General features: G+C 33.8%; 1 protein-coding gene across 4 annotated transcripts in view; it reads right to left on the reverse strand.

Moving 5' to 3' along the window:
• LOC127966211 (tetratricopeptide repeat protein 28) overlaps positions 1–15,125 on the reverse strand; it is a 264,693-nt gene that overhangs the window by 82,656 nt on the left and 166,912 nt on the right. For all 4 annotated transcript variants that reach the window (XM_052567045.1, XM_052567044.1, XM_052567047.1 and 1 more), the window contains 3 exons: positions 14,546–14,693; positions 8,106–8,378; positions 4,869–4,999 (listed from right to left, as the gene is read on the reverse strand). In XM_052567045.1, the coding sequence (XP_052423005.1) occupies positions 4,869–4,999; positions 8,106–8,378; positions 14,546–14,693 (552 nt within the window). The remainder of the gene's footprint in view (positions 1–4,868; positions 5,000–8,105; positions 8,379–14,545; positions 14,694–15,125) is intronic.

A 15,125-nucleotide genomic window follows, 5' to 3' on the forward strand; every position in this document is an offset into this window, starting at 1 on the left:
AGAAAAGATTAAAAATGAGAAGAATGAGAGAGAAAATGTGGAGAAATGCATCAGCTATGTTTGGAACAGAATACTTGCATACTGTGCTTTATATACTCAATACTGTCTGCTATTTGTTCATGAATGAACACTTTTATTTAGCAAGGACACGTTCAATTGATCAAAAGTGACAGTAAAGTCATTTATGATGTTACCAAATATTTCTTTTTTAAATAAATGCTTCTCAACTTTCAAGAATCCTGGAAACGTGTATCACGGTTACCCCAAAAATATGAAAAAATATGTTTCTTGAGAAGCAAATCAGCATGATCTGAAGATCATGTGACACTGAAGACTGGAGGAATGATTGCTTTGCTTTACAGGAATACATTACATTTTTAAATATATTCAAATAGAAGAGAAGAGAGAGCTGGGTTTGAATGATAGTTGGTGCACTTCTATATTTACTTTAGATCTCGACACAACAGAGATAAATCACTAAGTAATGTGACTCGTGCTATTCCTCGTAACATCTTCCCAGCTGTTTCAATGTGCGCCGCGTGTTTGTGCATTCACTGCATTCAGTGCTTCCACAATAAATCCACATGCAACCAGTCGAGGACCATATCAAATATTATTACAAGTTAAAACAGCTGTTTCATATATATGAATATATTTTTAAATGTCATTTACTCTTGTTATGTATTCATTTGATAGAAAAATACAGTAAAAACAGTAATATTGTCACATTATAAAAATTTAAACCAGCTGTTTTATATTTGAATATATGTTAAAACGCAATCAGCATCATTCCTCCAGTCGTCAGTGTCACATGATCTTCAGAAATCAGAATAATGCTGATTTGCTGCTCAAGAGACATTTCCTCTTATTATTAATATTGGAGACAGTTGTGCTGCTTCTTTAGTCCACTCTTAGACTGCTGCAAACCTGAACATGCACGAGAGCGAGAGAGAAGACGAAGAGGAGAGAAAGCTGCTCAAAAAAATGAGCTCATTGGTTTGGATTCCAGAGTAATGGAGAGAGCAGTCTGGGATTGTTTCTCTGATATACCTTCACTTTCAGCAGCGCTATTCATTTCTACTGCTTTACTGATAAAGACCGTAAGCCTCTGAAACTCCTCCATCTATATTAACGACCCAATTAAAGCTCTTCTGTTGCTTTTAATGACACCCTGAAGTGTTTTCCACTCAGTACTGACACAGAGAAACTCAGGGGCCCAAAGTGTGCCAAGAAAATATCCCCCACACCATTATACCACCATCACCACCAGTTGATTAGCAGTTTGTGTTACCAAGTGGCCGGTATATATATATATATATATATATATATATATATATATATATATATATATACACACACACACACACACACACACACACACACACACACACAAAATTGTAATGTATTTTATATATTTTTTTATGTATGCAAGTTAATAAATAAATAAATAATATATAAATAAAACATGGGCATAATAATATAATTTTAATTATATAATTATATTAATTTAATGTATTACTATTAATGGTAATACGATATATATTTGAAAAAATAAATAACTAGATATTTATATAATACTAAAAATTACAAAAACATTAATAAAAATAAAATATTTATAATTTAATATAAATATTTAAAAGTATATATATATATATATATATATATATATATATATATATATATATATATATATATATATATATAGACTGTATATATTTAATATATATATTTAATACTATACCATTATTAACAAAATTATTAACAAAAGCACATCCAAACATCATATTGCACTTAAATGAAGAGTTGTGATGAATGATGATGTAAGCTGTGTTTCCAAAGCCTTGCTGAGATTAGACTGGGGTTGTGTGAGGAGGTGGATCTGGAGTAATTAGTGTGAAGGGTCATGAGTGTTTACTGCAGTACAGATCAAACCATTAGACAACAGATCTGAGAGGGGGAGCCAGAACATCACGCACACACACACACACTCTTACAGCAGATGGTCCATCACAACACATTTCCTACATGCTCAAACACACTGCAGTATGGCAGCAGACACACATCTGTTCATACTTCAGTTCCCTGAAGCTCAGGAGGTGACCTGAGAGACACACACACACTCGCTTCCCGCCGATCTCACCACAGACTGCTCAAGCGTGCGACCGTATGGCCATTATAGGAAAACACTTTGTTTGGAACTCATTTAATGTCTCGTCAAAGATGCTAATTATAAAAAACTAAGGCCAGAAAAACAGTAAAGTACACAAACAGAGATGCAACCGCATTGGGAACACGCTGAACTGTTGATCGGTGCATATTGCTTAAAACATCAGAATATTGTCAATGAAATGAAATCAGATCAAGCTTGATATAAAGATGTCAGCACTTGAACTAACCTGCTGTGTTCAAGCTAATACGTGCTATAGTGCTTGCTTGCGCTGTTGAGAGGATGCAACTGTTTTTGTGTTAACTTTACAAATTGCAGGGGAGTTTCAAAACGCATCCATGCATTAAATCAACACGGTTCCCACAGTCCTGAAAAACCTGGATATATCAGGGAAACTGTGATATCCATTCATGGAAAAGTCAAAGGGGCTAATAACATTTTAAAAGGTCATTGAAATGTCATCAAAATCACCTTTAGTCAATATCAATTTTACAAGATATATCCAGTATTTCTTGAATAACTGGAAAGTTTCTTGAAATGTAAAATCCTGGAATGTAATTGGTAATGAGTATTTGCATAGAGATCTCATTGAGAACAACAGAAATAAAAAACTAAATAAAAAAATACTCTTATATAAATTAAGTCCATTTTAGCACCATTATTTTTATTACAATTGAGCACAATTTTATCCCAATTTGCATTACTTCAGCACAAACAAATTTCATATTATACAGTGCATTTTATTTATTGGTTCTATTAAATATATGTTTTTCCAATAAAAATTGCTGTAATAAAAATTATGATTATTTTTTACTGTAATGCAAAATAATATTTTAATGTATTTTTTAGATCATCATATAATTTATGTTATTATTCACTATTGAATTTTAGAACATTTGCATATATTTGCTAAATGCATATATATATGCATTTAGAAGATGCTTTTATCTTAAGTGACTTACAGTGATTTCAGACTAAAAATTTTACCCAACATGTGTTCCCTGGGAATCGAACCCACAACCTTTTGCGCTGCTAACGCAATGCTCTACCACTGAGCCACAGAAATATATATATATCCAATCAAATTCTGATGGATAAAATCCAGTCCTACATTATGTTTACTCTAAATATTGGAATGGCACACAATGCTGTTGAACGTGCTTCGAACACATTTCTTCATTTAATGGCTTCAGAAACGTGGTCAGCTCCATGGTTACAGTGAGTAATGAAGAGAGGAGAAGAGGAGCAGATGTGAGGACGACGTGAGCAGAGCAAACACACGGACACAATCTGGACACACAAAAGAAGAGTCTATCATTCTCCTCATCCACTCCATTTCACAGAGCGATATGAATCAGATGATGATGAGGAGCCGGCGGATGAGGCATTAGCTGATAAGAGCTCGCGACGCATTAAATACAGCCAGCTGTGAAGCTCACCACACCTGTCCAGAACATCACTGCCTCATATTTCATTTTAAGATAAAAAGAAGAAATTATGTATAACATAAAGAAAATGTCTTTTAAGGACACTTGATATTTTTGCATTAGTTTCAACTTAAGATGTTTTTTATTTTTATCACAATTATAATTATTTCCCACCATATTTACAATTTCTCAAAAAATATTTTTACTGTAATAAATATAATACAATTACTATAATTGTATTATATTTAATTTAATAATTATTTCTCACCAAATTTAAAATTTCTCAAAAAATATTTTTACTGTAATAAATATAATACAATTACAATAATTGTATTATATTTAATTTAATAATTATTTCCCACCAAATTTAAAATTTCTCAAAAAATATTTTTACTGTAATAAATATAATACAATTACTATAATTGTATTATATTTCATTTAGTTATATTTTCTGAATTTTTTTATAATTTATTTGTAGTATTTATTTTTACATTTTATTACAAATTGTTATAATGAGATCATTTTCACAGAGAATAATAGATATTAAAACTCTTTATCTCTTAATCTAATCAAAAGTTCCAGATTCACTTTATTAGGGGAATGTGATCTAAATAAAGTTAAAAAATAAAATAAAAAAAGTAAATGAAAAAATACTTAAAAAATATTTATTATTAAAAATAAGAAAAAACTCTTTTTTATTTATTAGTACTATTTAACATTACATTTTATGGGGTTTTGTATTTTATTATATTTTTAATTTATTAGATTATTGTTTATATTATACATTATTTATTTTTAATATTCATTATCACATCAGATATGAAATCTCTAAAACATCCAGATTCATTGTATTGAGGGGAAATGTGCTTAAATGTAATAAAAATGAAACAAAAATGAAAAGCAACCAAATAAATTAAACGTCACAGCGTAAATAAATAAATATTCTGAAAATAAATGTCACTGTATTTACACAAATTATTTTTCTTTGTTTCATTATTATTCCATTTTTTCTTTTGATTTTAGAAGTATGACCCAGACCTGTTTTTGTAGGACATTTCGGGGGTTTTTCGGTGCATCAGAACAGATAGACAGTGAGCTGAAAAGAGACAGAACAGAGACGCCGAGCGTCCACAGACGTGACAGAGAGCGGTGAGTCTGCCCTGCAGCTCTGACTCAAACATTTGTCAAGTCACAACACGAGTCCTGCGCCTCTGATAAAACAATCCTGCACACTTCATTTCTGTTTGAGGTGAAGATACGGCCACACACATTACCTCTCTGTCCTTGAGTTTCATGGCCAGGACGAGCTGGTGTCTGTGGTTGCTCAGAGCCTCGCGGTAATTCCCCTTGGAGAAGAAGGCCGACCCCAGGTTCCCGTGAGCGCGGCATTCACCCGTCTGGTCACCTGAAGGAAACCAGATCTGGGTTAGAAGGTTTCCATACATTCACCAAAACTGAAACTGAGGAAAATGTGTTCACAGGCTTCAGATGGTTTCTAGCTGGCCAAAGCTGCTTGTTTTTGTCCATTAGATGGTTTCATCTGGTAAACTAACTGGTGCAGGTCCAGCTAAACTAGCAGATCATCTCAGACCAGTATCAAACCAGATACTGAGCTCCAAAACAACAACAACAACGAAAGCTAGTGAACTGCAAAAATGTGCAAGAAATTGTTCAAAGTGGTAAATAAAACAGATCATTACAGTACATTTAACCAGATTATTTCAGTCTTTCAACTTTTAATTATTCGTGAAATTTACTGACAATTTATGTGGAAAAAAATCAAGTACATTGTTTTTTTTTTCAGTTTATTACCTGTTTTTTATTATTAAATATTATGTAATTTTTTTAAATAAATAAATATATATATACAGTACAGACCAAAAGTTTGGAAACATTACTATTTTTAATGTTTTTGAAAGAAAATTCTTCTGCTCATCAAGCCTGCATTTATTTGATCAAAAATACAGAAACATTAAAAATAGTAATGTTTCCAAACTTTTGGTGTATATATATATATATATATATATATATATACACACACACACACACACACATATATATCAATTAAGCCGGGCAATTGAATGAATGAATGAATCGTACATTTAGCTTTTCTAGCTAATTTTGACAAAAGTAGACATTTCCTGTCTAATTCTCTCTCCAAATCTGATATAGCTACACCTTATTTATTTATTTTAATTCTGTCAAATTTTTTATGTATTGATTTATTTATTCACTATTTGTAACTTTTAGTAAAAAAAACAAACAAACAAACAAAAACAAAAAAACTGACAAAATTAGAATTGTTTTTGACCAAATTATTCAAAACTGGGCTGTTTTTTTGTTTTTTGCTTAATCTGACAAGATTAGACCATTTATTATGACCAAAATTGGACAAAACTGGGCTATTTTTTTCTATTTTTATTTATTCTTAAATTTAACAAATTTAGACAGATTAGACAGACAGATTTTGATGGTAAATTGTACCCACAAACAAATTCTGCTAAAACTATGGCAACTTTATTTGCATGCATATATTATACTTGTGGGCGATATATACTACATACAGCAAATCTCAACTTGTATCACATAATGTAAAGTATTATCATCCAACTCCAATCTGCTGAATGCAACTTTAAGACATGAAGATACTGTTAAAGAGAATGAGATAATGTTCTGTAAAGCTCATCAGTAAGACTCATCAGTGGTTTGAGGTGAATGTACGATGACATCATGGCAGTCACAGCACCTGCAGCATCAGAGCTTCATCAGCCGAGCGAGACGTCAGCTGTGTGCTGATGTGTAAAAGTGCGAGCTGAAGCTCAAACACAAACATTCACAGTTCAGGCGTGCGAGACAGACCGGGTGAGAAATGCTTTCATGTCTTAAAGTCCTGCTGTAAACCTCTGACATTCAGGAGGATATTTATGATGCATACAGAAGATACTTACACACAAAAACTAGTCCAGTGGCATTCTGGGGAAAAGTCGCAACGGCTTTTAATTAAAAGAAAGTCCCATGAAGCCTAATTACTGAGAGACCTTATCAGCGTGTGCTCGGCTGGGTCAAAATAATTAACTTTGTGAGAAGGTACCGAGGCTTTTCGTGCACAAGGTCACCTGAACATCCATCACAAGACATTCTCGCAGCAGACCACCAAAGTACATCGATTTCTCAAGAACAGGACATGATCACATGAATATGCAAAATGAGCCCAATTAAATGAGATTTAAAGGAACAGTTCGCAACTAAAGCATCATTTACTCATTGGCATGTTGTGCTATCCTTTTTGACTTTCTTCTGTGGAGCACGAAAGGAGAACAGGAGCATTTTGTAATGTGAAGAGCAAAGTAAAGGTCATTTACACCTCAGTGTTCCTGTGGCTCAGTGGTAGAGCTTATTGTGTTAGCAGCGCAAGAGGTCATGGGTTCGATTCCCAGGGAACACAGGTAAAATTTATAGCCTGAATACACTGTAAGTGGCTTTGGATAAAAGCATTTTATATAGACAGTAGTATTATCGTAAAACAAATTATTAAAATGCTTTTCCTTTTATTTGAAAAAAATATGTATTGTTTTTAAGTTTTGAAATTGTAATAATATTCATATTTATAAAATGTAAATATTAGATTAAATATAATAGATTGAAATGTAAACTATTGAAAAAAAATTTTTTAAATGTTGTATTTATATTTTTTTACGTTATATGTTTTATACGTTTATAAATTGTAATGCTTATATTATAAAAAATAAATATTTGATTGAATATTAAAATATTAACTATAAAAACTTGTTTTATTAACTGAAATAAACACTGAATACAATATGTTGTTTAAATTTTGTTGTTTCATAAGTTTTACATTTAAAAATATGTATATTAATAAAATCTAAAATATTACATTAAATATGAATATACAAATTATTAAAATGGTTTCTGTTAACCATGAAACTACATACATTTACATTTTTTAAATGTGATATTATTTTATAAGTTTAAAAATGTTATATTTATACTAATAAAATAATATTATATTAAATATTAAAACAAAATATATAGATTGCTTTGGTCAAATGAATATGATAAAATGTAATATACAATTTTTAAAAAATTGTAAGTTTGATATATTTTATACATTTTAATTTTGTAATCATATGTATATTAAGAAAATAAAAAGATTACATTACTAGGTTAAAAATAATTTAAAAACACTTAAAGCCAATTAGAAATCTTGCCTTAGAAAATAATTAAAAAATGTAAAATAATATGTTGAAGTATAATAATAGCTTAAACTAAATATATATAAAAAAAGAATAATGATAAATACAACTAACAAAAACACACAACAAAGTTATTAAAGCTCAAATTAAAATCAAAAACATAAAAGCTAATTCAAACTATTACTAAATACTAGAACAATACATAAATGATACAGATGGAATATGGTCAATAAAAACAAAATCATGTAGCAAGAAACCTAAAATATGTCAAACAGGTTTCTTTAAGTCTTCACTCACCTAAAGTTTTGGCCACCTCCAGGTCTTGCTGCATGTAGGCGGTGCTCTTCTCCGTGTTGCCCAATGACCAGTAAGCGCTGCTGAGGGCCGAGAAAACAGAGCCGCGCAGCTTTAGGCTGCAGGTGCCGATCTTCAGCGCCGCCTCCAGGACCACCACAGACGCGCCGTGATGGGAGGCGGTCAGCAGCTCCTGACCAATCACAGACACCACCACAAACGGACTCTTGTCCAGCTTCATCTTCTGCAGCTGCTGGTAGGTCGGCTCCAGGGATTCTGCACAAATCACAGACAGAGTTAAGATGAGACATGAAACACTGAAGAAAATGTAATGCCGTATTTGAAAGTAAATCTACCTTAGATATAAAAACACATCTAACTGATTTAACATCATTTACATTCATTTAAACATCAAACATACAACAATGTTATATCTTAAAACTAATTTGGAATGATTAATATTTTGTCAGATCTGACAAGAAATTACTCTAAATCTGATTTAAAAAAATTTTTTTATAAAGTTTCTCACCAAATCAGACAAGCTAGGCAGTTTTTTTGCTAAATCTGATGTAATTAAACCAGTCTTTCTTGGTAAACTGTACTTAATTAGACAGTTTCTATGCAAACTGGGATGTTTTTTTGTTTTTTTTGCTTAATCTGTTTTCTTAAGTTTCTCACCAAATCAGACAAAAATTTGATTTTTTTTTTTTTACTAGATGTGACAAGGTTAGTTTTGATGGTAAATCTTGGCAAAAATAGACATTTTCTAAACAAATCAGACAAAACTGGGTTGATTTTTTTGCTAAATCTGTCAAAGTTGGAACAGCATTTAATGATAAACTTGACAAAATGATGCAGTTTCTCACAAAACTGGACAGAAATAAAATTAAACAGTTGTTGGTCAATCAGACAACATTAGACATTTTCTGAGCACATCAGACTAAACGCATTTGTTGTTGTTGTTTTAAATCTGGCAACACTGAAAAGCTTTTAATGGTTAATTGGACAAAATTATTCTGCGTCTCATCAAATTGGCTCTTTTTGCCTAATATGACAAAATTAAACAGTTTTTGGAAAATTAGACATTTTCTGAGCAAATCGGACAAAACTGTTTTTTTTTGTTTTGGCTAAATCTGACCAGATTTTTTTTTTTTTATGATTAATTAGAACAAATTAGACAGTTAATCTGGCATAACAAGGCAGTTTTTTTGTCAAAATTTGAGACTATTAGACAGTTTTTGTTGGTAAATTTGACAATATATACACTTTTTTAAGACTAAATAAGAGTGAATCCATTAAATAAAAAATAAAAAAATTTTAGTCCAATTTAGATATTAAAACACTAATTTTCTCAGAACGACAAAAACTAAATAGACAAAATCAGACAACTTTAATGCTAAATATGAAAAACTGGATCTATTTCAGTTGTCATTTTTTGACTATAATTTGCACATCACTAAAATGAAAAAAAATGGCAATCAGCAGGTCAAACACAGACTCGTTCACTGTACAAACACATTAGAAACGACTGTCAGGCAAACACAGCGCGTTCAGTGAAACAGCTTTCGTATGCACAAGCTGAAGTGATTATTTACTGTATGTATGTCTGGATGTCATCTTATGGAAGTTTCTCACTAAAATGTTCACTTTAGAAATGCTTATTTGTAAAATAAGCCCATGTGTTAGTATGCGGTAAGATTTAGCGAGCACCATATGTGCAGAGGTGACCTCCGGCGGAGGAAGGAGACACAGTCAAAGAGTGAAACACACACACTGTCATAAATCACGACAGGCCACAGTCGAGTGTCACCCACTGCCCCCTGGGACCCCCAAAGATCCAATTTTATCTGCCCTTCCCTCATTTTTCTGTAGTGTATCTTTGAGGTATATTTCTTACCGTCCACCTGGGTGTGTTTGATAGCCAATTCAGCATGTTTCATCTCGGCTGCACAAATGTGTACTGTCACAAGCACTTTCACATCATATCCTGTGTTTAATCACAGCTGGAACACCACAATGACCAATCAGCATCTATTAGTGTTATGATTTTGATTTATACTTTGCTGTAATCATTGATTCTGAGGTTTTTTTTATGGTATATTGGACAAAATAAAAAAAATTCTGAGCAAACTGTACAAAACTTGTCTGTTTTACCTAAATCTGACAATATTAAACAAATTTTTTTTTTCATGGAAAATTGGTAAAAGTTAGAAAACTGGGCTGCTTTTGGTTAAATCTGACCAGATTAAATGATTTTTGTTGGTAAATCAGACTAAATTCAACATTTTCTGAGCAAACTGGGCAGAAAAAAGGGGCTGTTTTTGGTAAATCTGACAATATTAAACCATTTTTGGTGGTAAATCAGACTAAATATGAAATTTTCTCAGCAAACTGGAGAAAAATGAAAAGAAGAAGAAAAAAAAACCTGGGCCTGTTTTTTTTTGCCAAATCTGACAATATTAATCAGTTTTTCAGTGGTAAATTTGACAAAATTACACAGATTATCAAAATTGTGCTGTTTTTGGCTAAATCTATCCAGATTAAAGCATTTTTTGTTTGAAAACAGACTAAATTTTAAATTTTCTGAGCAAACTGGAGAAAAAAGAAAAGCCTGGGCTGTTTTATTTGCCAAATCTGACAATATTAATCAGGTTTTCTGTGGTAAATTGGACAAAAGTAGATAGTTTCTCACTGAATTGGACAAAAAGTATGCTGTTTTTGGCTAAATTTATCCAGATTAAACAGTCTTTCTTGGTAAATCAGACAAAATTAGAAATTTTCTGGGTAAATCTTTTGTAACTAAGCTGTTGTTGCTAGTTAAATTGTAACTATTTAACACATTTTAATGAAATAATTATCTGCTATACTGTATTTCTTGTGCTAGATAAAATCTAGTCAAATTCAGCATGAATGAATCTCCACGCTGTAAAAAGACACTTCGGGAACGCGGAGTGATTTCCGACAGGTTTAATTCCCTCTTCTCGTGTAGCCGACAGGCGTGAACGTCCTCTGCCGCGGGCTACAAACACTCCACTGGGTTTGTGGTGCACATTCATACCGAGTAATTGCATTCAGCCTGACACTTTTACAAGTTGCATGAATCGGAGTGGTGTGAAACTCTTTGGCTTGGGGACGGAAGTGAGTGTGTGTGTGAATCTAGTTAACAGCAGACACGGGCATGATAAACAAGAGCGCAGAAGCGCTTATGCAGCCCGCCGCAGAGAGGACGGTTTAATGATGAGCCTCTAGGTGCCTATCTCTCCTTCCTCTTGATGCTTTTCTCTTTCTCTTCGCCGCTTCCCTCTCTTCTGTCGAGAGGCTTTGCCATGTGAAACAGAAGCTTTGACGTGTCTGTCTGCCGTCTCGTGGGAAGCAGCTAAATAAAGAAATAATAACAGAGACTGACAACAACACCCACTTGCATTTCATTGTGTTTACTTTCTTTTAGTCTATTTACATTACCATTCCTAAATTAAGCCGAGTGGATTTCCATATCTGTGATTCACTGTGCATCCGGAGGAGATCTAGTATTCCCTGTAGCTCAAAAACAGAGGTTTCAGGTGGATTCTGTGCTAATTCTTCATGCTTTATACCGCTGGGACGGGCTAAAAACACATCAAGAGAGAGCGGAAACCAGCTGTGGATACATGAACCACATCAATACTGCTAACTTTTCCAAAAAGATGCTTGCAGACCATTTTATTTATTTACAGTATTCAGAATCCATTGTATTTAACGAAAGAATAACAGAACGATAGAATGATCAATGGAACAACAGATGGATGAATGGATGGATGATAGACAAACAGACAGACGAACATATAGACAGATAAATGGACAGACGGACGGACAGAGAGACAGACAGAAAGACAGATAGAACATATAGACAGATAAATGGACAGACGGACGGACAGAGAGACAGACAGACAGACAGATAGAACATATAGACAGATAAATGGACGGACGATAGATGAATAGATAGATAGATGAATGGAGGGACAGACAGATAGATAATATAGAGACAGACAGACAGACAGACAGACAGACAGACAGACAGACAGACAGACAGATAGATAGATAGATAGATAGATAGATAGATAGATAGATAGATAGATAGATAGATAGATAGATAGATAGATAGATAGATAGATAGATAGATAGATGGAGGGACAGACAGATAGATTATATACAGACAGACAGACAGACAGACAGACAGACAGACAGACAGATAGATAGATAGATAGATAGATAGATAGATAGATAGATAGATAGATAGATAGATAGATAGATAGATAGATAGATAGATAGAGGGACAGACATAGATAATATACAGACAGACAGACAGACAGACAGACAGACAGATGGATAGATAGAACAAAAGACAGACAGACAGACAGATGGATAGATAGAACAAAAGACAGACAGACAGACAGATAGATAGATAGATAGAACGAAAGACAGACAGACAGACAGATAGATAGATAGAACGAAAGACAGAAAGAAAGACAGATAGATAGATAGAACGAAAGACAGACAGACAGACAGACAGACAGACAGATAGATAGAACGAAAGACAGACAGACAGACAGACAGACAGACAGACGGATAGACAGATAGATAGATAGATAGATAGATAGATAGATAGATAGATAGATAGATAGATGGATGGAGGGACAGACAGATAGATAATACAGACAGACAGACAGACAGATGGATTGATCTTTAACCAAAATAGCAGTGAATGATGCCTCATAAGATGATAAACTGTCTTGTTTCCCTGTGTTTGTGCAGCTGTCTGTGTCGGGACGTGTGTGTGTGTGTGTGTGTGTTTATGTGCACGTGTGTGTCTGTATACCACATCCTCTGATGGGCCGCTAGCTGTAGGTGTATGAGAAATGCTTTTGGGATGCTTGGATGTAAATCGCAGTCTCAGAATAAACAGGGTCATGCAAACAGCCGTTGTTCCGGGAGGATGTCCAAACAGGGTCGTTTCATCTGCTAATTATGTCCCTTATTTCCTCGGATGTGCCTCAGAGCCAGACGCAGCACTATGAGGCACAGAGAGAGTAGATTGTGTTGAACAGTCTCTCCAAATCGGCTCCGGGCAGAGAGGTGATCGCTCGCAGCCCCTGGGCTCGCTGATAACAAGAGACCCGCTTTCTCCCACTCTCTCGCTTTCCCTCATCCCTTTATCGCTTTTGTAGCGCCCTTGTGTGAGGATTTGCATGTGGGATTACCTAACTTTAATTTAATTGTTCTCTTCTCGGCTTCACAGAATCAGAGGTGCCATTCAAAGCCCTTCTGCTAAAACGAGAGGTGAGACGCTGCGGAAAACTGAGCCGATTGTGTTGGGCTGCTCGCGTGGGATAACAGATGCACCTCTTTGGTTTGTGTTGGAAAGTTGCAGACACTGAAAATCACACTCAGGATAATCTCAGTGCTCGCTGGAGACTCAATTCTGTGGAGCTGGATAGTGTCAGTGTGTGCTGTGCAGCACTATACAGTGATCAACTAGACAGTCTTGAGTAATCTGTCTACCTACCTATCTATCTATAAATTGTAAAAGTATATACATATTTTATAAATTAGATATATTTGCAAATATTGCATATATATATATATATATATATATATATATATATATATATATATATACATACACAAAGTACATATTTTGTCTATTCTTTTTAATCCTAATTCTAGTTTTGTGTGTTTGTAAATATGTCATAAGCGTCAATTTTTTTTAAAATATATATATATTTCTATATCATCTGAAAGCTGAATAAATAAGCTTTCCATTGATGTTTGATGTTTGTTATGACAGGACAATATATATATTTTTTAAATATTGAAAAAATATTGAAAAAAAATTGCCTTCAAGTGGTCCAAATAAAGTTCTTAGCAATGCATATTACTAATCAAAAATTAAGTTTGTATGAAATTTACAAAATATCTTCATGGAACATGATCTTTACTTAATATCCTAATGATTTTTGACATAAAAGTAAAATCTATAATTTAGACCCATACAAATTATTTATGGCTATTGCTATAAATATACCACAGAGACTTAAAACTGGTTTTGTGCTCTAGGGTCACGTGTGTGTGTGTGTGTGTGTACATACAGTATATTATTTTAGTTTTAAATATCTTAGCTATTTTACATTTCAACCTTAGTCCAATAACTAGTAGGGAACTAAGACTTTTTCATTCAGTGCATAAAATGCAAACCAACTCAAAATTATGAAGCAGGTCACATATGATGCGAAAAAATGCCCCTACACCTCTCACACACTAATACGGTTGCTAAATGAAGCTCATTGTGCACACTGAACCCTCATTATCACACTCATTACAGTCAACAGATGAATCTACATCAGAAGAGCCCAAAACAGCATGTTGCATCCTCAGCTTATATTCCCTGCTCATCTGGAGTCGTGTACCTCTTAGCGGGGACTTCATGGCGGCCTCCACCATTCCCACCAGCAGCTGCAGACTCTTGGGGTCCTGTGCCAGTCCTGAGGCGAAGGCGGCCAGGGCGTCCGCATGGCGCCCCAGGTACTGAAGGGCAACACCCTGTCGGAAGTATGCCTGCAGAGGGAGAACCAGAAAGAAAGCATGTTAGTGTTGTTATCGGATTCAATGTACTGTACAAGCATCATACCCTCTAAGACTGGTTAGTGTGCACTAATCAACAGTGATCTGAACAAAAAACCCAGACCATAAGGGTTAAACCACAGTGTGAAACACATATAGACACGAACAATTCCTCAAATCATGCATTTTATTGAGGTGATGTGCAATGTTACTTAACTAAGTGAACTATTATCACCTGCTAGACGACAAAATAGCTAAAAGACTTACATTGACCTGAGCCATATCTGTTTACACTGAAGATCAACAGGAAAAACATAGTAAATATGCTCAACAAACACATTTAAGATGTTTAAAGGAACAGTTAGGCCAAAAATGAAAATGACATCAGACTCGGTCCATTGAAGATGTAGATGAGTTTGTTTCTTC

Source organism: Carassius gibelio, chromosome B10 (genome assembly GCF_023724105.1).
Source record: "Carassius gibelio isolate Cgi1373 ecotype wild population from Czech Republic chromosome B10, carGib1.2-hapl.c, whole genome shotgun sequence".
Classification (NCBI taxonomy): domain Eukaryota; kingdom Metazoa; phylum Chordata; class Actinopteri; order Cypriniformes; family Cyprinidae; genus Carassius; species Carassius gibelio.